Source organism: Dromiciops gliroides, chromosome 4 (assembly GCF_019393635.1).
Source record: "Dromiciops gliroides isolate mDroGli1 chromosome 4, mDroGli1.pri, whole genome shotgun sequence".
Lineage (NCBI taxonomy): Eukaryota > Metazoa > Chordata > Mammalia > Microbiotheria > Microbiotheriidae > Dromiciops > Dromiciops gliroides.
In genome coordinates, this window is record NC_057864.1 from 157169437 (window position 1) to 157196883 (window position 27447).

Genomic DNA, 27447 nt, shown 5'->3' on the forward strand with positions numbered 1-27447 from the left:
GAAAGGTTGGATCAGTTCATAGCTTCACCAACAGTGCATTAGTGTTCCAATTTTCCCACATCTTCTCCAACATTTATCATTTTTCCTTTTTTGTCATATTAGCCAATTGGATAGGTGTGAGGTGGTACTTCATAGTAGTTTTCATTTGCATTTTACTAATCAGTAGTGACTGAGAACATTTTTCCATATGGCTGTAGATAGCTTTAATTTCTTCATCTGAAAACTGCCTGTCCATATCCTTTGACTACTTCTCACTTGGGGAATGATGGCCTCAGACATTTTCCAGCTGTGTGACCCTGATGATGCTGCTATGACTCAGTTTTCTTCCCCTCACCCCTTCTTTAGGTGGCCTGGGTGGCCAGTCCAGGATTGCTGCTTTGAGGATGAGAATCCTCTTCACCAGAATACGAAGACTGTCCAGGAACAAAAAATTATCATAGTTGAAGTCTGGATAATGCAGGAAAAACCATACTTCTTTTACAAATTTTCTATGAATGAAGCTGTACACACATCTCCTACAGGAAGTAATGTAGAAGAAACAGTAGTTAATACATGTGTCCTAATGTGAGACATTGACAGTCAAGAATCTCTTCATTCTTCATGGAATACTTATTATACTAACACTGAGTTTATTGCCATTGTTGTAAACAGTGCAGACAGAGAGAGGATTTCCCTAACTAGAGAAGAACTCTATAAAATGTTAGCACAAAAGATCTAAAGAAGGTTTGATTGCTGGGTTTTGCAGACAAACAAGATGTGAAAGAATGCATGGCCAGAGATGAAATTTCCTAGTTTTTGAAGCTAACTTCAATTAAAGATTACCAGGGGAATGTCCAGGTATGTTGTGTTCTCACAGGTAAGGGATTGTGCCAAGGACTTGAATAGATGATGTCATGATTTAAGATTAGATTATTTCTACTGACCTCAATTTGTAGACCGCCTAAATGAAGTGCTGGACTATAATTAACCTGAAACTACAAAAATTAATGGGTTGGGGACAGCTAGGTGGTGCAGTGGATAAAGCACCAGCCCTGGATTCAGGAGGACCTGGGTTCAAATCTGGCCTCAGACACTTGACACTTACTAGCTATATGACCCTGGGCAAGTCACTTAACCTTCATTGCCCCATAAAACAAACAAAACAAACAAACAAACAAATTAATGGGTTGGATATACTTATAGTAGATAAACTTTTCCCATAAGAAACATATTAAGACCACTTCTTTGAAAAGAAAGATGGAGTCCCATGTTCCAATTTGCTTTCATATTAGTTTCTTCTGAAGTTAGGTCTTAAAACCGTGACATTTCTGTTATGATGAAGCCTCTCAGGGCATTGTGTATTCTGTGCTAAGTATAAAAGGAGAAGAAGACATTTTGAACTACAAGAGCTTTATTGTCAGTATAACCCTCCCTAAGTTAAATGTTGTCTTTTCATTCCCTTAAGTCAAAAAAATAAATCAGTGAAACAAGTATTGAATTTCTACTATTTTTAAATATGAAGTTACATATAAGAAAGATATTTTGCATCAGTTTGTATATGTATTATGTGTATACTTCAAATTTAGGTTAGTGGTTTTGATTTATATACTAGAGAAAGATAAATAATATACCTTTATTTACAATTTTATTGTCCCAAATTACATGTAAAAACAAATTTTCACATTGATTTTTAAAACTTTGTGCTCAGGGGCAGCTAGGTGGTGCAGTGGATAGAGCACTGGCCCTAGAGTCAGGAGTACCTGAGTTCAAATCCGGCCTCAGACACTTAACACACACTTACTAGCTGTGTGACCCTGGGCAAGTCACTTAACCCCAATTGCCTCACTAAATTAAAAAAAAAAAAAAAACTTTGTGCTCCACATTCTCTTCCTCCCTCCCTCCCCACTCCCCCTTAAGAATTCAAGCAATTCAATATAAGTTGTACATGTATAGTCATGCAAAACATTTTCACATTAGTCAGGTTGTAAAAGAAAACAGACAAAAAATACTTTAGAAAAAGGAACTAACAAAAAAGCTTCAATCTGTATTCAGATACCATCAGTTCTTTCTCTGTAGATGGACTGAATTTTTCATAAGTCCTTGAGAGTTGTCTTGGATCATTGCTTTGCTGAAAATAACTAAGTCATTCACAGCAGATCATCTTACATTATTGCTGTTATTTTGTATACAGTACATTTCACTTTGCATCAGTTTGTGTATGTCTTTCCAGGTTTTTCGGATACCATCCTGCTCATCATTTCTTATAGCACAATAGTGTTCCATCATAACTTCATCCCCCAATTTTTTCAGCCATTACCCAATTGATGGGCATCTCCCCAATTTTGAATTCAACTTTTTTTTAGAAATCTCTTTAAGATATCAACCTAGTAGTGGTATTACTAGGTCAAAGAATTTGCATGGTTTTAGCCATAGTTCCAAATTGCTCTACAAAATATTTGAATTAGTTTACAACTTTACTAAGAGCGTATTAATGTCTCATTTTCCCCATATCCCCTACAACATTTGTCATTTTCCTCTGCTGTCATATTACCCAATCCAATAGGTATGAGGTAGTACCCAGAATTGTTTTGACCTGAATCTCTCAAATCAATATTAAGTTAGAGCATTTTTTCATGTGGCTATAGGTAGCTTTGATTGTTTCATCAGAAAACTTCATATCTTTTGATGGTCTATCAATTGGGGAATGGCTCTTATTTTAACAAATTTGACTTAGTTGGCAAATAATATATTTAACCTAAATGAATAATATGCTTACTTATACCTAGAATGAAACTAGTACATAAATGTTGACATGTGACTTATACTTTGTCTTTTCTGTTCTCTGTGTTACATTAACCTAACCAGAAAATTTTTGCACTGCTTCCTTAAAAAAAAAGAAAAGAAAGCTGAAAGTTTCTAAATTTGGGTAGTAGGAGGGGGTCAGACTAAATCATACACACACATAAAAAAAGATATGGTACCCTGGAATGGAATTCTTAGGCAATAGAGGATTTAGTATTAACTACTGCCAATAATTTATATCTAGAATGATCCTTTTTTTAGGATTTATAATGGTCTATTTAAGTAATCTTGTATTTCAAATTACAAGAATACAATTTAGGAAGTAAATTTTCAGTCAGTCATAATGAAAAAAAAAATTTTAAGAAATGTCTATCAAATGGTATGACCCTTCAAAAATTTTGAAGTATTGGGTTTTAGTTAGAATCACTAAACATATACTAAATTACATGGCAACTGTTGAATGAATTTGACATGATCAAGAGGAATGCATACTGTTATCTTCACTGAAATGTGGAGGTTCTGTCATTGGTTTGTAGTGGAAAGCAAGAAGTTTTCTTCACTTTTTTGAGTTTTAAAACATCAGTAGTTTGAGAACATTCAAAATTATAGCTAAGTGACTTCTCCCCATTTATATCTTGCTTAATAACTAGGCAACTAGAAAAAGCAAACATTTCTGAATGTTCATTATGATTTTAAAATGGGTTTGCACTGTAAAGGGACTTTTAAAATAATCTATATTAAACTTTATTGTCATTTACAGTACTGTTACTCAAAGTGCTATAAATGTTAGATTGATATTTTTTAAATTGTTAAAAGTAAAAATATAAGCATCTGACATAACCATAAATAGCCTGTATACTGACATACTATTACCATTAAAAAATTCCTGTGTATTATTTTGGCTTAACTTTAAAATCCCAACTATTTCAAAACAGTATAATCCAAATTGTACAAGAAATAATATTAAACTTAATGTGAAAGTCTTTTCAAAATTAATGAAGTTATAGGGAGAAATAAATGTACATATAGCAAATAGTAATATAGATTTAAAGGTCATTACTATCAAAATATGTTCTAAAAATAATGAAATTTTAACTAAATCAGAAGCATGTGATTTTTGGTAGATCACTTCATTGTTTAACAGTTTTAGCATTTTATGTTTTTGTAGCCCCACAAAAAAAAAATTAGGGGGAAAATGCTCTTGCCCCATATCCTTGTCCCCTCCCCTAGGGAGGCTTTTGGAGGCCTCTCCAGTGAAATGGGAGCCATCTAACCTTTCTGTGCTTCCCTAGGAGTGGAAGTTGAGGGATGGGATTTGGGGAGCAGCAGGGTAATAACCTTGGTGTCAGGGAATATTTCTGACATGCTTTGGAATGGACCTACCCCTAAACCTCACATTTCACCACCGAAGGTAGTACAGAGAAGGTAGCATGGTTTTACCTTAACCCTAGTCCTGCCCCTCAAGTGACATCAATGTTCTGACACTATCCTCATTTAAAAGCTTAACTGAGTGCTCTAGCATCCTCTAACATCCATTGAGACTGTGCCCAATCAATCTCTTGGAGCAGGTTGCCCAGTTTAATTCCCAGCCATCATCCCAACCAGCCTTAACTGTCTCTTTTGGTTTTTTTACAGGGGAATGAGGATTAAATGACTTGCCCAGGGTCACACAGCTAGTAAGTGTCAAGTGTCTGAGGTCAGATTTGAATTGAGGTCCTGCCCCTTGAAGTGGATTCTTCTGTGGAAAGGGCTTCTCCTCCTTGGGATCCTTTTGTGGACACTGGGCATCAGGTTCACCCTGGACAAAAGGCAAACTGAAGAGGGCTGAGGTAAAAAGCTCAAGGTCAACAAGCCCCAGCCATGTCCAGTAGTAAAAGACATGGCACTGATTGACAAAAAACAACAAAGCCCCCACCACATCCCTCGGGTTCCTCAGCCACTGTTGGAAAAGAAATTAACATGCTGAAAACAACCAAGACCCTCCATCCATAATTTGCATGCTTAGCCAAGGGATAGAGCTGCCCTTTCTCTCTCTACCCATGCCAGAGCTAACAGAAGAAAGGCTAAGAGACCCTCCTCCCCATGATGTAGTAGATTGCAGAGATAATAATGTTAGAATAATTGATGAATTATCCTCTGGGCTTGTGGGACCTCAGGGTCAGTGAGGGAAGTCATAAGAGGCTGGTGAGAAGAATAAAGTCAAAGCTGACTTTTTCCTCCACTGGGGCATAGTATAGACAGACATGAACCTTCTATTTTATACATGATTTCCCTTCCTGGTGTCACAGAGCTTTTTTATATGCCCAAGTCACCAAATTATATTTTGTGTCTAGATACTGAATGCACAGTTCTATCCATGTCCCTGTTTTATTCCCCTAGATCTTCCCAGCAGTCACCTTACAGCTCTCTGTGTCTCTGGGCAGGAGTCAGCTTCATGAGACTGACTATACCTGCATGTCTCTGAGACAGTGGCAGATAATTCCATGAAGTCTTCCTAGCAGCCTTCCATTAAGCTATTAATTCTATGATGGCAGGAATCCTATATTATCTAATCTGTGTATATTACCAAGCACTTACCACAGTGCTTTGTGCTTAGTAGGCACTTAATAAAAGTTGATTGATTAACCTCTCTGAATGGAATCTCTTGTTGCTATTGTTGTTCAGTCATAGCCACATCCAACTCTTTGTGACCCCATTTGGGGTTTTCCTGGCAAAGATACTTGTGTGGTTTGTCATTTCCTTCCCAAGCTCATTTTACAGAAAAGGAACTGAGACAAATAGGGTTAAGTTCCTTGCCCAGGGTTACTACCTAGCTGGTAAATGTCTGAGGCTGGATTTGAACTCAGGAAAATGAATTTTCCTCACTGCAGGCCCAGTACTTTATCCACTGTGCTACTTAGCTGCCTCTATTGGCTTACTACTCTGGTATGGCAAAAGTAATTACAACCCCCCCCCCTTCCCCTAGAAAATCAATGAAACCATATTACCTCATTTAAAATGTGTCCTTTGTGGGGCAGCTAGGTAGTGCAATGGAAAAAGCACTGGCCCTGGATTCAGGAGGACCTGAGTTCGGATCTGGCCTCAGACACTTGACACTTACTTAGCTGTGTGACCCTAGGCAAGTCACAACCCCAACTGCCTCACCAAAAAAAATAAAATAAGTGTCCTTTGTGATATCATCATCTGTAATACTATAGATGTCCCCAAGGCTCTGTCCAGGATCCTCTTCTGTTCTCTATATTCTCTCATTAACTGATCTTATCAACTCCGATGGATTTAATTATCTCTGTGAAGATGCCTCCTAGTTCTAGATACCTATATGTAGTCTCCCTCTTGACCTTCAATCCTACATTACTAGCTGCTTATTGGGCATTTCAAACTTCATGTGTCATAAGGATCTCAAGTTCAACACATCCAAAATAGAACTCATTACCTTTCCCCCAGTATCTACCCTTTTCCTATTTTCTGTTTTCTATTACTGTCAAAGATGCCATCTTCATTCTAGTCACCAAGTGGCAATCTGGTTGTCATTCCTCCACACATTATGCTCACTCATCAAAAATATCCAATCATTTGCCAGATCTTGTCACATCTCTACAACATCTACCCCCTTTTCTCCAATTACACAACCTTTCCTCCAGTTCAGGCCCCAATCACGTCTTGTCTGGACTTCTTTAGTAGCTTCCTAATTCATCTCCTCGTATCCAGTCTCTCATTGCTCCAGTCTATCTTCCACACTTACCAAAGCGGTTTCCTAAACTCCAGGTCTGACCTTGTTTTTCAGACATTGTCCAACTTTTCATGGCCCCATTTGGGGTTTTCTTAGCAAAGATAATAGAGTAGTTTTTCCATTTCCTTCTCCAGTTCATTTTACAGATGAGAAGACTGAGGCAAACAGGGTACAGTGACTTGTCCAGGGACACACAGCTAGTAGGTGTCTGAGGCCAGATTTGAACTCAGGAAGATAAGTCTTGCTGACTCCAGGCCTGGTGCTCTATCCACTGTGCCACCTAGCTGTCCTCAAGTTGAGCTTATGACCCCTCTAATTCATAAACTCCATTGGGTTCCCTGTTACATCTAGAATTAAATATAAATGCCTTTGTTTAGCATTTGAAACCCTTCAGAACCTCATCTCAATCTACCTTTCCAGGCTCCTTCTACATCTCTACCCTCCCACACACATACTCTGGAGTCCAGTCTAACCAACCTTCTTACTGCTGCTCATGTGTCTCCATGCCATTGCATCTGTTCCCTATACCTGGAATACTCTCTGTCCTCACTTCTCCCTCCTTGAATCCCTAGAATCCTTCAAGATTTAGCTTCAATGTGACCTTCTCTATTATCGGTCACTCTTCCAGCTACCAGAGCCTTCCCGACCAAAATGACCTTTTATTTATTTTCTGTGTTTTCCGTACATACATATAAAGCACACAAAACAGCATGTAGTTTTTCTCAAGGGCAGGGACTGTTTCGATTTTATCCTAGTCCATTGCCTGGCCCTTCCTAGGCAAGTTTAATAAATGTTTGTAAATGGATTGATCGATCAACTCCACTTGACACCCAACCTGGAAGAGATAAAAAAAGCTGTGTTTATCTGAAGTACTTCAGCCTAAAGCCATGTTCACTGTCAGAATCTAGCCAGGATATTGGAGTTGAGGAATATCCATGTCTTTGTTCTCTGGCTCTGGCTCTCTGACTCTCTTTCTCTGTCTCTGTCTCTCTATGTTTCTGTCTCTATGTGTCTCTGTCTCTTTGTCTCTGTCTGGGTCTCTGTCTCTCTCTCTCTCTCTCTCTCTCTCTCTCTGTGTCTCTCTTCCTCCTCTCCCTCTCTCCCCTGCCCCACCCCCAGTCTCAAGGGAATTGTCCAGTTTTGGGGGTGCGAGACAGATTAGTGATAGTCGGCTGTGAGGTGACAAGGCTGATTGGTGGTGGTCAGTCTCACTACACTGTGTACTCTAGAAACTAGCTCCTTAAACTGTGGGGTTCGCGAAATATTTAGCAACGATAAAAGGTTATGTATACCTATTTTATATACCGGGGACGTGTGAAACTTTCTCGGGCGAAAAGGAGTCGCGATTGCAAAAAGTTTAATAAGCCTTGCTCTAGAAAAACTCATCCTTTTGTCAGTAGCCTGGATCGAGAAGGAGAAGACAAAAGGGGTGGAGCGTAGCAGGGGGAGGAGAAGGAATTTGAGCTTCCAGGAGCCCGCACCAGTTGCGAATTTCATTTCGCTTCCAGTTTCAAGAGAATTGTCCAGCCCTCGAGGTCGCCAGCTGGATTGGTGGTGGTCTGAGAATGAACGTGGTGTCTCCCCGGGAAGTGACCTGGGGAGAGGGACACGGATTTCCAATCGAGTTGGGGGAGAGATTGGCCAGGTGCCGCAGCAGCGAGCAGCGTGCAGCCAGGCGGACGAGAGGGGCAACAGCCCAGTGGGCGTCTTGCGGGCTGGTGGCAACGGAGAGCAGGCAGAAGCGGCGGAAGCTCTTGAGGCGTCCCGGGGAAGCTCCTGTCGTCTACGGCCATACCACCCTGAACTTGCTCGATCTCTTCTGATATCGGAAGCTAAATACGGTCGACCTGGTTAGTACTTGGATGGGAGAAGCCTGGGAATACTGGGTGGGTGGCTTTTTACTCCCTTTTCCTGGAGTCCCCCGCACCCATTAACACGCCTGCACTGACCCCACCTCTGCTTCGGGCGCGCACTGGTTTTCTGGATGGAGATCCTCACGGTGTCCGTCCCTCTGTCCCTCCGTCCCTCACTTCTTCCCTCCTTCCCTCCCTCGGCCCGCCGGCGCTGGACTCGGGGTTCAGGGCCAAGGGCCAGGACGGACCCTGGACAGCCGGAGTCCCCAAGAGAAGGGGGCAGGCGACAGGCTGTGTGTAGGGACGCGGACGCACTCAAGAGAGGGAAGGGCCTGGGCTGAAGAGGCATGGGGACAGGCTTCCCGGAGAGGATGGTGCTCGGGGGTCAGCGGGCACCCGAAGGAAGGCCAAGCAGGCAGGAGGCTCCGGAGAGCAAGCAGCCCGTTCCACTTGGCATCGCGAACTGCCCAGAGCTGGCAGGTGCTGGGGTCTGGCCCACTTGGGTGTGAGACCGGAACGGGGCGGAGCCCGGAGAAGAGAACGGGAAGAGAGAGAGACACTGGTGGCCTAGCATGAAGGACCATCCTCGGCGCGCCAGACCGGCCACAGGCCCCCGCCGAGCCTAGGGAGTGAGCTTGGTTATCCAGGAAGGATCGGCGAGCCTGGGACACCAGGAAGGGCAGGAAGACAGAGGAGGGGGAGGAAGGACTGGGTTTGGGAAGTCCTGCCAATCAGTTAGGCCGTTGCCGTGCGGAGTCGTGGGGTACGTGAACTGGAGAAGTGCCAGTTGATGGGAGTCAGGGAAGGGAATGTGCCGTGACTGCAGACTGGGAGCGGACCGAAAAGGGACCCGGCCTTCCTATGGCTTTGGGGGAGGAATTGGCCGGTTTCGGAGAGGGATTGGCGGGGCGCAGCAGAGGCTGCAGCAGCAGTGAGCCACGTGCAGCCAGATCGGCCAGAGGGGCAGTAGCCAGGTGGACGCTTCGCAAGCTGGTAGTAGCTGAGAGCAGGAGGAGGCGGCGCGAGCTCTTGGGGCGGCCAGAATTTCTAGCTGTCTATAGCCCTAGCACCCTAAACTCACCACATCTCGGAGGCTAAAGAGGGTAGGTCGGCTTAATACTGGATGGGAGACCTGGGAATAGGCGGGTTTGGTGCGGAAAGGGGGGGGGGGCGGTCCGTTTCCTCCACTCACATCTACCCACTGCCACAGAGCAGGATGGGCCGGAGACTCAGACCCTGGAAAAGTCGAGGGGAGCCCCCGCTCCCGAGAACCCCTGCTCTTCCACTCTAAGGGCAGAGCCTGGGGCTCTGGGAGGACCCGGGTGCCCTGGAACAGTACTAGGGCAGTTTGGAAGAACGAGCAGACTTTGGGAAGTCCTCCCAGGCCGTTCCTCTGCTCCCCAGAGAGGTCTGAATGCTCTCCTACCGATAGACAAAGTCCAAAAGCAGTGTAACTAGTGGGAAATGAGGAGGGAAATTGTGCTGAGCTCCCTGGAGCAGGGCCCTGGAGCCCATGGCCGGCCCTACCCTCCAGTCTAGAAAACTACAGTGGAAAAAGCAGTGGCTTCGATCCTTGAAGACACTTTTCTAGTAGCTTTGCTTGTCCTTGGAGAAGTTTTCTCCCAATTCCCTTTCCCAGCTCTCTGGGGGAAATGAGCTGGAGCACTTCACTACCCTCAAAACACAGCATAGTCATCTTCTAGTATCATAACCAGAAGCAATGTGTTCCACTCCCAGGAAATCAAAGATGTCCAGTGACAGGAAATTTGTATCTGCTCAAGAGCACAAGTTAGCAGCTCTTGGTGGCCATATAGCCCAGCACTTCCTTCAAGGGAGGTTTGAAATTTCTGGTCATATGGTCTGACCTTTCCCAACCCTTCCCTCCAGGTTTAGGGAAATTGCATGGGATGTTGGAGAAAGAGCACTAAATATGAAAAACAGACAGTCTCTGATACTTAAAATCTGTGCAACACATTTAGATTTAGATTTAGATTTAGGCAAGTCACTTTTTCTTTCAGGGCCTCTGGGGATAGTTTGAAAGAGAGAAAAATTCAGAAGAGGAAAGAAGGGCTTTGGGTCTGCTTTGTTGTAAGGGCTGGGAGCTGATTGGGCAGTGCAGCATCCTGATTAAAGAAAAGCTGGCTGGGCATGTCTGCACTGCCCAGAGAGCCAACAGTCATACTCTGCTGGATAAAGAAAACTCCTGTTACTAAGAGAGAGAAGCAAGGATGGGCAAAGTTACAATTTATGACATCCTCAAAATGACAAACAAAATTCCACACAAAACTTATATCGATCAGGGTAAAGAGCAAGTAACATTTTATTCCATGAAAATGAACAATAATAATTTAATTTGGGGCACATTCTTGGAGAATCATTTTCCTAAAACTATTCAATCCCTCTTTGACCACTTTTCTTTTTGTTTTAATGATGTTTTATTTTTACATTATAAACATTTACACATTACTCCCTTTTCATGAGAGGTCTCTTGAAACAAATTTTAAAAGTTAAATAAAACTAATACCACATTGACCTCATCTGAAAGTGTAGGACATTTCATATCGTTTACATGTGTATGCTCTCTCTCTCTCTCTCACACACACACACACACACACACACCTATTTTTAAAATTAATTTATAACTTAGAGCTTGGTCAGACATTGAAAATGCCAGTGTCATCCATTGCATCCTGGGCCTTCGGCAATCATCTAGACTTTTGTCTCACCACTGGCTTTTGATGACTCTGCAAGTGTGAAGCTGATAACTTCATGCAAGTCGGCCTCACTTAACCAATCCCAGCATGAGTCAAGACACCAACCCAAGATGTCAGTGAACCTCTTCGAAAGGAAGGACCAACAACATTTCATCACATTCATATAACAAAACTTTTTCATCCATTCCTGATAATTGGACATTCTCTTTTTGTTGTGATCACTTTTTTCCCTCAGGGCAATGACGGTTATGTGACTTACACAGGGTCCCACAGCTAGTAAGTGTTAAGTGTCTAAGGTCAAATTTGAACTCAGGTCCTCCTGAATCCCTGGCGGATGCTTTATCTACATCACCACCTAGCTCTGCCCCCTTAATCACTTTCTTAAAGAATTCTCCTTTCCATCTAATGAGAGAGACTTCGTATAAATGAAATAATCAAAGGATTCTTTCTCCTCCTCTGATTGTTTGGTTAGAACAGGGAAAGAGAGTATTGCTCTTGGATGGATCATTCAAGGTCCTTTGCCCTAATCTAATCACCATCCTAATTACTAGGGGAATGAGTCTTTTCTGGGATGATCAGAAGAAAAAGGATCAGTACTGTGCACTGTTTCAAAATATTTAGTTAAAGAAAGCCCCATAAAGTTTATCTTTCCTATCACTGTCCATGGCATCAACATTCAATCTAATCACCCAAGCTTACCCCTAGCTGTCATCCACCACCCCTCTTTCTCAGTAATCCCATATACCCATTCAGTGGTCAAATATTGTAATTTCTTTCTCCACATCCTGGGAATATGCCAGGGTAGGTGTTGGTTGGTGGCTGGAATGTGAAGCAGGGGGTTGGCTAGATAAAGTACATTGGTTGAGTTTGCTCTCACTCATCTACCTGCCATTTTGGACTGTTTAGGCCCAAGGCTTCATTCCAAAACTGAGCAAATTAATGGAAGGGATGAGGGAGGTTAGTAACAAGGTATCTGGGGAGAAGGGAGAAAAGTTACAGGGAGAGGAAGATCCCATTGCCAGAGCAGTTAATAGGATGTCCCTACCTCATAGTGGATTCTTGGTTTGCGTATAAAGGGTGGGTTGGGCCTAGGTGAGATATGATTCACTATTTAGTATGAAGTATGTCTGAATAAGTGAGGATATATGTAACGTATGTCTGCAAATGCAGGGAGCACCGGTGCAGGAGGCTGTGACTGTCCTAGGCAGGCATGCAGGTTGGTGAGACCAGTTGGAACCAAGGCCGTCAGGGGAAAAGCCTGAACCATTTACTGAAGAGGTTTCCCAGAGCGCTACAGCAATGATTAATTTCAGGGGTCAGAGAGTGAATCAGCAGCAATACCTGTTTCTCTGGTTTCTCCTGTGTGCTTTCAGTCACATTACAGGTGAGTAATCATATCCATCTGGTCGTGTCCATACTCTGGGCCTGGAGTTTATTAACAAGGCGGGGGAGGAGGAGAGAATGGGAAGGGGGAAGAGGGGTACCCTTACTCTTTACGCAGATGAAAGCCCAGCTCAAGAGGTCTGAAGATCTAAGAGCTGAAGATAGCTGGAGGAGCAGGCAGGACTAGGTAGGGTTTTGCTGAGCTATGTCACCTACACTGCTTAACAGAAATTGTTTACTTCCAATTGAGGTGCCTTCTTCGTGAGATTTCACAAATACAAGTCCTGTGACTGTAGGGGCCTCTTTACATACCCTTTTTTGTCCCCTCTTCTTGGGCTGAGGCAGGGCTGGGGCAGCAAGAGTAATGGCCTTTCACTGTGACTGCATCTGGTGACTTTCCTCCCTTTAGTGCAGCTCATCAGCCACACTGAAATGATGAACCTCTGAAGCAGACTTGACCCCATAGGCTTTGGCCCTGCAGGCTTGGAAGCTGATTTGATAATGGGGCCTGGGGGGGAGGGGGGGGGGCTTGGTAAGGATGAAGGAGAGGAAAGAAACTGAGGGTTGAGAGATGGAAGTAACCTTAGAAGCCATTGAGTCCAACCCAGACCCAAAAAAGAAATCCATCTAACCTGTGCTTAAGGACCTACAATTGAGAAGGAGCCCACTCCTGCCTCCTGAGATGACCCATTCTACAAGTGGTTAGCACTAATGGTTAGGACATTTGTTTTTCATTACATAAAGCCAGAATTTGGTCTTCCACCCATTTGTTCATGACTTTTGGTTCAAGTCTCTAGAACCAATACTAACAAGCCCTCATGCACATTATAATTTGGGGAATACTTTATATCTATAAAGATAGATATGTATATGTATGTATTATCCAATATACCATTAACATATAAGTAAATGTGTTTATATGGGTCTATGTGAATATGTATGTATAAGGTGTCCCCAAAACAACACTAATAGCATATTGGAGAGAGGGAGGGCGAGAGCGCAAGCAAGATGGATAGGTGTGTGTCTATGAGTGTGCATTTAAAATATGTGTGTTTTTTATATATATATATATATACACACACATATATACTTATACACACATATATACTTATACACACATATATGTTAATATCAGGTAATATAAAGTGAGAGAAAAACTCTTAGATGGGGCGTGAAAGAAGAAGAGTTAAAGATAACTGAGCTTGAAATCATGGATTACTGGGCAGGATGATTGTGTCTTTGACAGAAATAGCCAAGTCTGGGGAAGGAGAAGGCTGCTGATTAGCCTTCTCTGGGGCCGGCTGAGTTTGAGAAAGAGAAAGGTGATCCAGGCCTTCTCCAAACCTACACTTCCTTTTTCTGTCCTTGGTAAGTAAGTGTCATTTGTTCCTCTTCCCTGGCTCAGTCATGACTGCCAGTGGAACAGGTAACTGCAGCCCTGGATATAAGGGGTTCAGCCTGAATAGGATGTGAAGAATTTCCATCTTCTTCCAGATAGGCACAAACTTAGGAACTGAGATGTGAGACTGAAAAAAGGACTCAACTTAGAGTCACAGGGCTTGAGTTTAAATCCTGCCTCCAATACTTATGAACTACATGATCTTTTTGGGCACAGAGATATCACTTTACCATACTGCTGTCCCGCCAATAATAGCATTCTGCTTCCCTGGTACCAAATTAATGCTCTGACTCCAATTCGACTCCATTTTCTAATGCATCATAATACCCACACATGAACTGAGGTTTGAAAGAAAGTGAGCATCAAGATGGGGAAGCTAGGTGGCACCATAGTACAGAGAGTGCTGGGCCTGAAGACATTCACTATATGACCCTGGGCAAGTCACTTAGCCCTGTTTGCCTCAGCTCCTCATCTGAAAATTAGCTGGAGGAGGAAATGGCAAACCACTCCAGTATCTCTACCAAGAAAACCCCAATTGGAATCACAAAGAGTCAGACAGGCAAACAACTGAACAACAACAAAACATTCCGATAGATGCAAGGAAGGTGTGCTGTTTGACCTGGGAAAGACATGGAAATGGGAAATGGAATGCAGCCTTTGGGGAGCAGCTAGTTGTCAAGTTCCTCTGGAAAAGAAAGAACACAGGAAGGCTGGAAAGGGAGCAGATTGTGGAGGCTCAGGGGTTTGTGTTCTCATCCTGGAGGCAACAAAACCCCTCCATGGAAGTTTTTGAGCCATGGAGCAGAAAGTCAGGGCAATGCCTTAGGAAGATTACTTTGGCAACTGTGAAGGATTGATTAGAGAAAGAGAGAATACAAGCAAGGAAGTGAATTAAGAGGCTACTAGAGGGGCAGCTAGGTGGCGCAGTGGATAGAGCACTGGCCCTGGAGTCAGGAGTACCTGAGTTCAAATCCGGCCTCAGACACTTAACACACACTTACTAGCTGTGTGACCCTGGGCAAGTCACTTAACCCCGATTGCCTTACTTAAAAAAAAAAAAAACTACTAGGTAAGAAATGATGAGAGCCTGGCCAAGGGTAGCCATGTGAGCAAAAGGAATGGATTATATAGGAGAGGGGGTAAAGAGGGAGAAAAGCCAAGACCTGATGACCAATTGGCTATGGAGAGTAGGAGAGGGAATGTTAGGACTGAATCCAAGACTCCAGACCTTGAGGACTGGGATCATGGTGGGATTAACAGAAGGAGGGAAGTCTGGAGAAGGGTCAGGTTTGGTCTTTTATTTTATAAAGCATCTGAGATGCCCATGGTACACGAAGATCTTTCTTTGGGACCTTTCTGCATTTTTTATTCCCTCAGGTAAGCAAGGGGCCACTTTTCCTGTGCCCTAATGAGTCGTGTTTCCATCCTGTCACAGGCAACTGCATCTCAGAAGTGGGGTCCTCTCTGACCAGGACCCAGGGAAACGATGTTCTTTTCCGTCTAGACCGAAAAATAGGAAATGAGACCCGGCAGATTAGATGGTATTCGGAATCTAAGAAGCTGCTCCTACTCACTACCTATCCAGGGAAGAGCAGTCAAAGCCAGATCATTCCCCAAAAAGCATATGAGGGGAGACTGTCTGCCCCTGATGATAATTCTCTGAAGTTAATTAATCTGACCTCTGAAGACAGTGGATGTTATAAAACTGAAGTAACATCGGTCTTAGGAGAGACACATACCCAGCAGTTCAATTTAACTGTCATTGGTAAGTGAACCACTTGCCCCATTTGGACCCCACCCTGCTATCACACTTGTTCACTTTTAAAAGCTTCCTTTCCCTCTCTCATCCTTCAGACCTTTCCAAAACCTGTCTTCCCCTCCAACTTTTCCCCCTAGAAAGGGGAAGAAGGGCAGAGCTGCTCTTTCCTTACATAAGGGAAAAGTTGGGGATAAAAAGTGAAGCTGGAAGGAGATCCCAAGGTCACACACCCATGAGTCAGCCCAAAGGAATGAATAGAATGTACTGAATTGCAGACCTACCTTCCCTGGAGAACCACCTGAAAGTCACTCAGTCCTTCCTCAGCCCTCTCCCTGGGAATTTCTCTGCATTGAAGAATCCCTGAAGGTTCAATGGGCCCCTGAAATAGTGAAGTAGGAACAATGTCCCTTTCTTCTGGATGTGTCCATGCTGATGGGAGAGAGAGGTGTAGGGGTAAGGAAGGGTCCTAAAGGAAGAAGACTGGTGCACACTGGGAGAGCAGGAAGGCTTTCTGGGGAGCAGTTTGGGGAGAACTGAAGGAGTTTAGTAAATACTGGTGCTCTAGAAGAGACATACTCCAGATACTGCCTACTGCCATATTTTATTCCTAGCTTATCTGGTCATCTCTGTACTCTGCCCTCTGATCAAGTCATCTAGGCCCTGTTCTCTCTTTATTACCTTTCTGTCCACACTCCCCCAAACCCTCTTTCCTGGTCCTTCTTTACCCAAGCCTATAAGGAGTAGAATCTCTGCTAGTCCCCCTTTCCTATTTATGCCCTTCTCCTTTCCACTCCCCCTTGCTTCCTTCCCATATTCTGCTCCCCAGGCCTCTATCCTGCTTCTCAGTGACAGACTGATCCTGTACAATTCTCATTTATTGTTTCAGGGACTGTGAGTACAGTATCTAACATGAACCTATGGATTTGGACAGTCATAGTCCCAGGATCATTGGCGGTCCTAATTCTAGTTGCCTACTGTCTACGAAAACGATGGAACTGTTACAAAACTCAAGGTAACCTGAAGATAAGAGAGATTATGACAGTGTTGGGGCAGTGAGGCTTGGGCAGAGACTTGCCCTGGTTTTACTTTTTGGAGGGGGTGGGAGGAGATGGGCCCCAAATCCTGCGTATTCTTATCAGTGGCCTAGCTTCATGCAAAGGATGTGAGCAGCCTGTTCTTTCACAGCCACTCCAGGCAATGACAGAGGAAGAAACATGCCACCAGTACCAAACCATATGGAGGACAGAAGACTAGAGGAAGGATGTGCACTTGTCCAGATGGTTTCCCTTCAGATCAAGAAGCACAGCCCAAGAGCACATGGGTAAGACAGCACCTTGCTACCCCATAATTATAGCAAAGGCAAGAATTGAGGCCTGTCAGATTAATGGGAAAAAATGCAGAAAAAAGGTGGTCAACCAGTACCAGATCTCAAACTGTATTATAAAGCGGTAATTATCAAAACAATCTAGTACTGGGTAAGAAATAGAGAGGTGGGTCAGTGGAATAGAATAGATACAAATTACCCTATAGTAAATGACTATAATAATCTAGTATATGATAAACCCAACGATTCAAGCTTTTGGAACAAAACTCGTTATTTGACAAAAACTGCTGGGAAAACCGGAAGACAGTATGTCAGAAATTAGGTATAGACAGAACAACACCTCACACAGTATACTGAAATAAGGCCAAAATGGGTACATGATTTACAGATAAAGGGTGAAAAGAGTACCTTCACCTTTAGAGCTCCTGACAGTTTTCTGGAAGGGTACCCTCTAAATGAACAGTGATGAGGTGCACTTCAGCAATCAGAAACTAAGCAGCCTGGCCCAAGAAAGTCTCATCCTAAGTACAAGAGGCCTCTGACAAAGACCTTGACCCTGGTGACCAGGAAATCAGTGAGGAAGGGAATGGAATTCAGTTTAAAGAACTAGGTGGAATGCATAACTGTGTTTCAAAGTGATTGGCAATTGGGTCAAGACATCTCCTTCTGGAGAGGAAATGCCCATTCTAGCCAAGGCTGGAAGAGCAGATAGATTCCACCCTATTGGGGAAAATCCTCTAGAGTTTTTTCCTCTAGTGTCATAATTGGGTATCTTGGGGCTCTCTTGCCTTTTAAAAGAGCTGTCCTGTGGTAAAAGGTTTCTGGGTTTAAAGCTAAAGGAGCAATGGTGGCAGAATCCAGTCCTCATCCTGTGAGAAAGAGGGAGCAGCTCAGCTGAAGATCTCAGCTTGAGCCTGGAGAGGACAGTGAGTGGAAGTGCCAGAGCCCAAAGCACAACTTCTGGCAAAAATGAAGAAATAACAGGCCACCTTTGAAATATTTTAGAGCAAAGTGTGTAGTTTTCTGACAAATCTGTGAATAATGGCTGGACAGAGTAGAAAGGTCATTTATATAGAACTTCCAGTCCAGGAGAGCCTTGGTGGCAATGTTGTTGTTGTTGTTCACCCTTCATTCCAGAAGAGAACCAATGACAGCATCAGGGTGATGTCTTGACTTGCAAGTGAACTGGGTTTCAGTGAAGCAGAGCTTTGCAAAGTCATCATCGTCACTCTCTCCTCCAGAGACATCTGAGTCCAGCAGGAAGACATAGATTAGGACAACTTGGGAACCACACAAGACAATGAAGGAGGAATGCTGGATAGAGCCTCCACACCCCAGGAGAGCAGTGGAGAGCAGCAGAGACAGGAGTAGTCCAAGCACATCGACCAAAGATATATTTCCCCTGCACTGTTGGAAACCTGAGCTGATTTGTCCAGACCTGTGGCCTGGGTACTGATGTCTTCTATGTGTGTGCTTCTCTATAAGTGTTAACCTACATGTATCCGTGCTTCAGACTGAGGGTATATATTGGTGGCAAGCTCTGCCTTGGGTTTCCAGGGGAAATGTCCTTGCTTCTCTCTTTACTAACTTCGGAAATCTAATTCTGTCCATAATCCTCATTCCTCCCCCTCCTTCCAGAACTCCATTACCTCAATGCTGATCTCTAACAAGGGGAAACCCTTTTTTTTTGTCCAGGAACAAGAGTCTAGGCCATTTCTGACAAGCTCTACACCAGGCCACAGAGCACTTTCTCTACCTCATTCTAATACCCCTTTCTGTATTGTCTTCTACCATTCACATGTAAGCTAACCTGAAGGCAGTGTGAATACTGAGAAAGAGAATGGTATCAAGAAGACCCCAGCTCAAATCCCATCTTAGACACTTAATAGATGTGTGACCCTGAGTAAGTCAATTAGCTTCAGTTTCTTCATCTGTAAAATGTTAATAATAGCACCTACCTCCCAGAGTAGGAGAAACTGAAATAATATTGGGTTTTTTTAAAAGACTATTTTCTTCCAATTTACATGTAAAAACAAATTTTTAACATTGAGTTTTTTCAAATTTTGAGTTCTAAATTCTATCCTTCCCCCTCCCTCCCTGAGATGGTAAGCAGTCTAATATAGGTTACACATGTGCAATAATGTAAAACATATTTCCATACTAGTCATTTTCTGGAAGAAAACTTGAAGCAAAGAGAGAAAGAGGGAAAGGAGGTGAAGAACTAGTATGCTTCAATCTGTATTCAGATGCTATCAGGTGTACAAAAAATTAATTATTAATAACTATAACTAACCTGGAAAATTATATATAATTGGATTTATGAAAATTATGATTATATGAAAAATTATAAATTTAGAAAAATTATAATTGGGCTGTAAGTCCCTTCGTGGTTGCCATTCAAATGTTAGAATATTTTTGAATTGACTAACCTAATTTGGGGGGGCTAAAGCTGACTGGAGGACTAATCTGGGACTTGTGACTATTTGGCTGACTGCGTTTATTTTAATATGGGCCGTTTATAAAGTTCCACCACACTGCTCCCAAACTGATAGACTAAAGATTAAGAAGGCTCTTAACTAAATAATCAAAGCAGAGTTTATTTATGAGATACTATTTCAAATTAGGAATACAGGGAAATAAAGTGTACAACCTGACTGCTTTCCTTCGGTCTCTTTCCACTGTGTCTCTTTCCCACCTGCTGCCCTTTGAACTTCTTGAATACAATAAGAGCCTTAGCTGCCTCTGGCCTCAGGGCAAGTTACACTTTCCCTGGTTTGTATTAAGGCCTACAACCTTGTCAGCCCTGTCTCTCTCCTTTTCCAAACCGAACTCTCCTCTGTCCTGGTCCGAGCTCCCCTCTAGTCAGCCTCTCTCCTAGTCCATGCTCGAATCTCCTTCTTTATCTAGTCCGTCTCCCTTCTTCCTTAGTCCGTCTCTCGTAGGCCACTTCCTCTTTTTAATCTTGTCTCTCTATCTAGTCCGTCTCCCTCTAGTTTCCTTCCTTCTTTTTCTAGCTAACTCCCAGGTCTATATATACACCTTTTCTTCTCTCCACTCAAATCTCGGGGCTTCCTTCGCCCCCACAGACCAAGCTAATCCGCCAGCCAGAGCTGCAGCTGGTGGGGGGGGGGGTGCTCTCGAGCCTTATGCCTCAGCACAGGCCATCCGGGATCCTTCAGATAGCTCCGCTCAGGTCGGAGGAAGCTGAGGGCTTTTTTACCCCCCAGCTGGCTGATCTGGCGTCTTGTATAGCCCACGGGGCTTTTTCACTCAGCTGAAGCTGAGGAGGAGGGGGAGAGACCCTGAGGGCCTAAGGCTTTCTAATCTCAGCCTAAAGGTAGGGTCCCCAAATCAAAATAAATTTCCACACAGGTCTTTCTCTGGAGGTATATATCATTTTTCATCGTGAGTCCTTTGAGATTGTCCTGGATCAATGTGGAGATCAGATCATATTTGTAAAGCACTTTGAAAACCTTCAAGCACTATTAAATGCTGGCTATTATTACTACTAATATTTTGTGAAAAGCACGCCCCTTCCCCCACAAAAGAATTCTAGGTCAATTGGCCTCCCAGAAATTGCCTAAGAATTCATGGACCACTTTTAAGTCATGTCAATCAATGGACTTGAATGCTACCAGCCAATTAGCTTGGAGCTGTGTGTGGGGGGACCACCCCTCTTCTGGTCCCACAAGGAGTTTCCAGTGGAACTGAAGGAGCCTCTGTCTCGTTGATAGTGTCAGACCAGGTGAAGGAGGCTTTCTCTCTCTCTCTCTCTCTCTCTCTCTCTCTCTCTCTCTCTCTCTCTCTCTCTCTCTCTCTCATAGATCTGAGCTAGGTGTTTTTTTCCATTCTTTCAGAGACACGTGCTCTCTCTCTCTTTACTAACTTCTAATATACTTTAATAAATGCTTAAAAGCCTAAACTGTTGCTGAATTTATAAGTAAATCCTAGCTAGTTTTCCCCCACACTGGGGGGACAGGTAAGGACACACACATTAGATTTTACTTGTCGCAATTGTTATTTGTATCTCAAGCATTTTATACAATGGCTGGCACAAAAGCACTTAAATTCACTGTGTACCTATCTCTTTCATTAAATGCCTTTGCTTTGAACTAATTGTGTTTCTAGATGCCTAGGAAAAGTAAATTCATCAATGGGAGCTGGTGAACTTGAGTGAATATGGATCAAAACTGTCCTTCAAACTTTAGGTAGCTTTCTTTGGATCACTCTGGATGAGTTTGGGGGTGGAGAGGGAGGTACTCACAGGTGCTAAGTACTAAAGGGCAAGATGAAAAAGACTGACAACCCACTGACTTCTCCCATGCATCACCACCATCTGTATCTACTAACAGGACCCAGCCACTCTGTACCAAGTCACCAGTAGTTCTGCTTTGGGTTCTTAGGTTCACAGGCTTAGAGTTCCTTCTCAGAACTGGAAAGAACTCAGGCCATAGTGACCAAGTCCCTCATTTGTCAGAGGAGGCAACTGAGACCTATGGAAATCAAGTGAGTTGTCTAAGAGCACACATAGTATTCATCAGGGAGAATTTGAACCTTGGTCCTTTGACTTTGACTGAACTCTTGCATGGTTCAAATCTGTCTTATGACACTTATTAGCTGTGTGACCCTGAGCAAGTCACTTAACCCAGTTTATCTCAGTTTCCTCATCTGTAAAATGAGCTGGAGAGGGGGCAGCTAGATGGTGCAGTGGTTAAAGCACCAGCCCTGGATTCAGGAGTACCTGAGTTCAAATCTGGCCTCAGACACTTGACACTTACTAGCTGTGTGACCCTGGGCAAGTCACTTAACCCCCATTGCCTAAAAAAAAAAAAATGAGCTGGAGAAGGAAATGGCAAACCACTACTATATCTTTGCCAAGAAAACCCCAAATGGGGTCATGAAGTATTTGACACAACTGAAACAGCTGAATAACAACTTCTGACTCTAAAATTAGTGTTCTTTCCATTGGAGTACAAACTGGTATGGTGACCTTAGCAATCATTTAACCAATACTCTTTTTCTTTTTTCTTTCTTTCTTTCCTTCCTTTCTTCCTTTCTTTTTTTTCTTTTTTTTTTTTTTTTGAGAATAAGTCTCTCTATCTTTCTTAGTTTGGAACTGTAGCAGCCACTCATGGGATAGATTCCATACTGATCATCATGGGAGCTTTAACACACTCCATTTTTCCCCTCCTTGGTCAACCTGGTGGCTCCCCTATTCTGGGGCTCATTATGTTAGTTCCAGACTTAGTGTGGATTCCTGATCACCTTAGCCTACTACCCTTCAAAACTCCTGAACTCAAGAAATCCCCTACCTCAATCCCTTCAGTAGTAGGGATTATAAGCATGTACCAACACACCTGGTCAAATCCCATTTTTGACAAAAGAGGAAACAGAAAGCAAGAAAAGTGAAGTGACCTTGCAAAGTTCACACAATTGTTAAATGGTAGAACTAGGATTCCAGTCTAGGTTTTCTCCCCAAAATCTAGTTTTCTACACATGATACCAAGCTACTTCCCACAAGCTTGGGTAATGAATCCTGCCACGTCTATCCTGACTTAGGTAGATACTGGGGCAGAAGGAGGTCAAGTTGTTGGGTTTCTTCCTTTGCTGGGTGCTCAGAGCTCTTGGTGAGTCCCTTCTGTCCTGCTTCTAGAAAACAGGTAGTTCAAAACACTCTTTGTAGAAATAAAGACGCACTTCAATAAGTGGAGAAATAATAATTGTCCATGGAAAGACCATGGCAATGGAATAAATTGGTAATAGTAACTACTTTTCTCTTTCAGTGCTGTAACAAAAACCAAATTATTATTTTTGTAGAATTTTAAAAACCCAAAGTAATGCCCAAATTCCTCTAAAGCAAGTGTCAAACATAGGACCAGCAACCCTCCTGAGTAATTAAAAATACTACAGAACATAGATAATGTTGATATGTTGTTTTCTAGGTCAGTATTAGGATTCTTATGTACAGCTTAGTGACCCTATTTCCATTTTAGTTTGAAATCTCTGACCTAGAGGAACAAAAGGTTAGGAAAATCAAGGGTAAAAATGAAAGAAAGGTGAATGGAAAGAGGCAAGTACTAGATTTTATCCTATACTAAAAAGTGGTAATCACCAAAATGGTGTGGTATTGCTTAAAAAATAGAGAGGTCAATGATGGAATAGATTAAGTACTTAAAATACAGAAGGAAACAGCAGCAGTGTTTGACAAATTCAAAGGCTCCAGCTACTGGGATAAGGACTTAGTATTAGATAAAACACTTCCAGGAAAACTGGAAAGCAGTTTGGCAAAAGTTAGGTATAGACATCTCACACAACATAAAAAGATAAACTCCAAATTTATACATGACATAGACATTATAGGCCACATCATAAACAATCAAAGGAGAAAGTATGAGCATACCTTTCAAAACTATGGATAAACAAAGTATTCATGACCAGACCAGAGATAAAGAAGATCATGAAAGAAAAAAATGGATACTTTCTGATATACAAATTTTTTTTAATAAATAAAACCCATGCAGATAAAATTAGAAAGGAAGCAAGTAGCTAGGGGAAATCTTTACATCATGTTTCTTTGATAAAGATATAATTTCTTAATATATATAGGGAACTGGTTCAAATTTATTAATATAAAAATGATCAAAGAACACATATAGGCAATACTCAGAAGCAGAAATCCAAACTATCAATAGCCAGCCATATGAAAAGAGACTCTAAATCACTAATAATTTGAGAAATGGACATTTTAAAACTTTAAGGTACTGTGTATGTTGTGTCCAGCCTACAATAAAAGAGACTGAGGCAGAGCTCTGAGCCAATAGCATTTTATTAAAAAGTCCACAGTCCCTTCTAATGAAGTGGACCTTAGATTTTTCTCACAATCTGAAGTTCACTTCATTGGAGGGGACCTGGAACCCCTGAATAAAGTGCCATTAGCTCAGAGCTCTGCCTCAGTCTCTTTTATTGTAGGTTGGACAATTTTAACCTCCACAATACCACCTCACAGCCATCAGATTGGCAGAGTTGTCAAAAGAGGAAAATGACAAATATTGGAGGGGCTGTGCTTGTCAATGGGGAATGACTGAACAAATTACAGAATATGGGTGAAATGGAATACTATGATAGAATGAGAAATGATGAAGAGAACAATTTAAACTGATACAGGGAACAATTTCTCCAGTAAAAACACTGAAGAAAAACGACTTTGAAAGACTTAAGAACTCTGATCAATGCAATGACCAACAAGAATTCTAGAGGACTGACTGATGAGGAAGCATAAGGGATGATGGAAGCAATTTGAAGAATAAGACATCCATTTTCAGTTAGAGTCATTTTTTAGATTTGTTTTGTTCAAGAATATGTTAGAAAGCTTTTATTTTAAGGAAGAGGAGATCTAGGGATAGAGAAAAAGGAAGGAAGGAAAAAAGAAAGAAGGAAGGAGGGAAGAAGGGAGGGAGGGAGGGAGGAAGCACCACCTTCATTTTCAGGTCACTGCTACCATAAAACCAACTGTAGACCTAGTAGTAGCATCACTTGATCAAAGCTTACGTGCAGTTTAAGAACCTTTAGGAAGCTCCTTTTGTTGTTTACCTTTACTCAAGGAAGTTTACACTTTCTGTGAGACTCAAGGTCACATTCCTGGGCTCTGTCTACCACCATACACTCTACCCCTTGTGACTTGCTCATACATTCTTTCTAACATAATCTTCCACAAAATTCCCTGGGGGGTGCACAAGTGGTTTTGTTCATGTGAAAACAACAGAGGACTCCACCACTGAATTACACTGAAGACTTTATAATACAGGATAGCAATACAAGCACAAGCAAGAGAATAATATCACCAATAGGAAATTACCCCAACTGTACGATTTTCTTCCATCACACCTACCCCGGGGAGAAGATGACAGAATCTATAGCATCTGGTGGTTGTTCTAGGGTATTAATTTGGGTTCTCCTATGTTTCAGTGCTTTGGTGATGTTTTATGATTCCTCAGGGATAAAGGCATCATAGGAGGTTTGGATTATAACACAGGTCCCACCTTGGGCATCAGTCAAGATATCTAGTGTCATGATACTTTTGTAATACCATTTTATACATTTATTATGTAGAATAACCTCCACACTACCAATAGGGGTACTTTGAAGGAAATGGGTAAGAGCTTCTTTTTGGGTCCTTACAAGTTCTAATCCAATACTGGGTGCAATGACACTTAAAAGGTGATTGTACCTACCAATGGAAAACAGCACCTGTCCTGAGGGCTTTGATAAAGTGTAAATTAGCTATAAGTTTGGCAGGCAGGGTATCTACAATGGTTCCCTGGGCATATACATAGTCTAAGGTACAGCATCCATCCAACCTAGCAGCAGCCAGTGCCATGAGTAAGTACAACGAGGAGTCAATCATCACCTTCTTTCACTATAATACAGTTTGCACCATTTGATGTGGAGAGTATGGTGGCTAGCACTGGCATTTTGCCAGGTGAGGCAATCCACACATGTTGCCAAGAGGGGGTGGGGGAAGGGTTTATCAGTGTGAGGGGCGGAGTGTCTATGGACCACGGCAAAATGCCTCTTAATGGTCCTAACCCCTTGCCGTGTGCAGTGTGATTGAGTTGGCCCTCTCTTTAAAAGTATCAAAGAATACCGAGTCAGGACTGAAAGGTCTGCCTTGGGTGTCTCTATGGGGGAGGCACACCTTGGCTACAGACAGACAGCCTTTTATACCCTAAACCCAAGTCCAAAAATCCTCCCCCCAGTCTCCCATTGGCTAATTCTTACAGAAGCTACAGTATCTCCAGAGAAGCCCACTCAGATTCTCCTTAACATGATCCCCCCTCCCATTACATACATCTTCATATGTCCCATGTTCAAAAATGTCGGCTCTCTGCCCTTGGGGCGTTGTCAGATAATAGTCATAAACTGATTAAGCATACTCAGAAGGGAGTTGAGGTAACTATAGTTCACTTAGCCTAACCTTACTGACAAAGACTGGAAACAGCCAGTTTTTTATTATCATAGTTTAGGACAGAAGTTGCTTCACTGTTTCTGAAATAAGTGACTCTGTATTTTCATTTTTCACAATAGAATAAAGAAAGTATAGTGCCAAGGATGGCCCAGAGTCATGTGCAAGTGTTCCCATGGAATAATTGAAGCTTTTTTAATGCTATTTACCTTTACTCAAGGTAGTTTACATTTTCTGTGAGACCTGAGGTCATGTTCTTAGGCTCTGCCTATCACCATACAGAAGTATGACAAAGTTAGATCTCTAGGATAGGATTATCATGTTGGCATTTTTGTAGAGCATAAATTGGAAAGGGAGAGCCTAAAAACTAAACAACATGTGCTAGGTCCTGGGATATAAAAGCATAAAATGAAATCATCCCTGCTCTTTATAGGCTTATACTCTATCCAACATGACCAATTAAAATTGCAATAGACAAAAAAAAGTAATGTTGGACTAACCTGGAATAGGGACTGTATGAATGGAGAGATGTATTGGAAGTAGAGCTAACAAGTCCTGGCCACTGCCTGGCTACAGAAAGTGATGAAAAGGGAAGAGCCTAGGATAACTCCAAGGTTACAAATTGAGTCCATTTTAAAATGGTCTTGCCCTCAACAAAATTGGGGAAATTTGGAGGAGGGATGTGCTTGAGGAAATATGAAGAGCTTTGTTTTGGACATGCTGAGTTTGAGCTGCCAATGAGAAGTTCAGGTGATGGCCAGCAGGCAGCTGTTTGGTGTGGCTAGAGTTCAAGGAAGTTATTCCTCTGGATTCTTTGATCTGGCAGTTGTCTGTCTAGAGAAGAGAATTGAATTCAAAGGAGCCAAGAAGCTTACCTGGGGAGCATTTAGAGAGATAAAGAGACAGTGCTTTAGAGAGAAAGAGAAAGGTGTAAAATGGATTCTTAAGGGATATCCACACGTATACAGAATGAGTATCATAATATAGCAAAAGAGGGGCCTCTAGGTGGCAAACTGGATAAAGCACTGGCCCTGGATTTAGGAGGACCTGAGTTCAAATCCGGCCTCAGACACTTGGCAATTACGAGCTGTGTGACCGTGGGCAAGTCACTTAACACTCATTGCCCTGCAAAAACAAAACAAAAGAAAACCATAATATAACAAAAGAGACTAAAACTTTTCAGTTTGGTTTATGTCAGTCCTTCACCTTGAATCACAGACATAGAGCTGAAAGCTATCTTAGAGGTTATCTAATCCAACCCATTCTTTTAACATATAAAGAAACTGAGGCCCAGAGAGATTGACTGACTTGCCCAGGATCACAGAGGGAATAAGTGGCAGGTTAGCTTTCAAACCTAGGCTTGCTGATTATAGACCAGTTATCCTGCCATTTGGACCATTATCCTATTGTTATACAGTTGAGGAATTTTGGCAACTTTGGAGGGAAAGGTTTCGGTCAAGTAGTGGGATCAGAAGCCAGATTGAAAATGGCTTGAGGAATGAGGAAATGGACACAAGGAATATAGACAACACTTTCCCAAAG

At 42.5% G+C, this 27447-nt stretch overlaps 1 protein-coding gene and 1 pseudogene across 2 annotated transcripts; both read left to right on the forward strand.

The window, feature by feature from the left end:
* Positions 1-383: 383 nt before the first annotated feature.
* On the forward strand, positions 384-8366 carry LOC122754748 (annotated as a pseudogene).
* LOC122725467 lies at positions 8032-18919 on the forward strand. Of its 2 annotated transcripts, none has more exons than XM_043962586.1 (6): positions 8032-8361; positions 12249-12462; positions 15296-15625; positions 16506-16631; positions 16805-16940; positions 18081-18919. In XM_043962586.1, exons 2-6 carry the CDS (start codon positions 12378-12380, stop codon positions 18106-18108), a joined length of 705 nt encoding a protein of 234 aa, XP_043818521.1. In that variant the 5' UTR covers positions 8032-8361; positions 12249-12377; the 3' UTR covers positions 18109-18919. The 2 variants fall into 2 exon arrangements, with proteins under 2 accessions (XP_043818521.1, XP_043818522.1); XM_043962587.1 differs by having other exon boundaries at positions 8038-8361; positions 18185-18919.
* The last annotated feature ends 8528 nt before the right edge of the window (positions 18920-27447 follow it).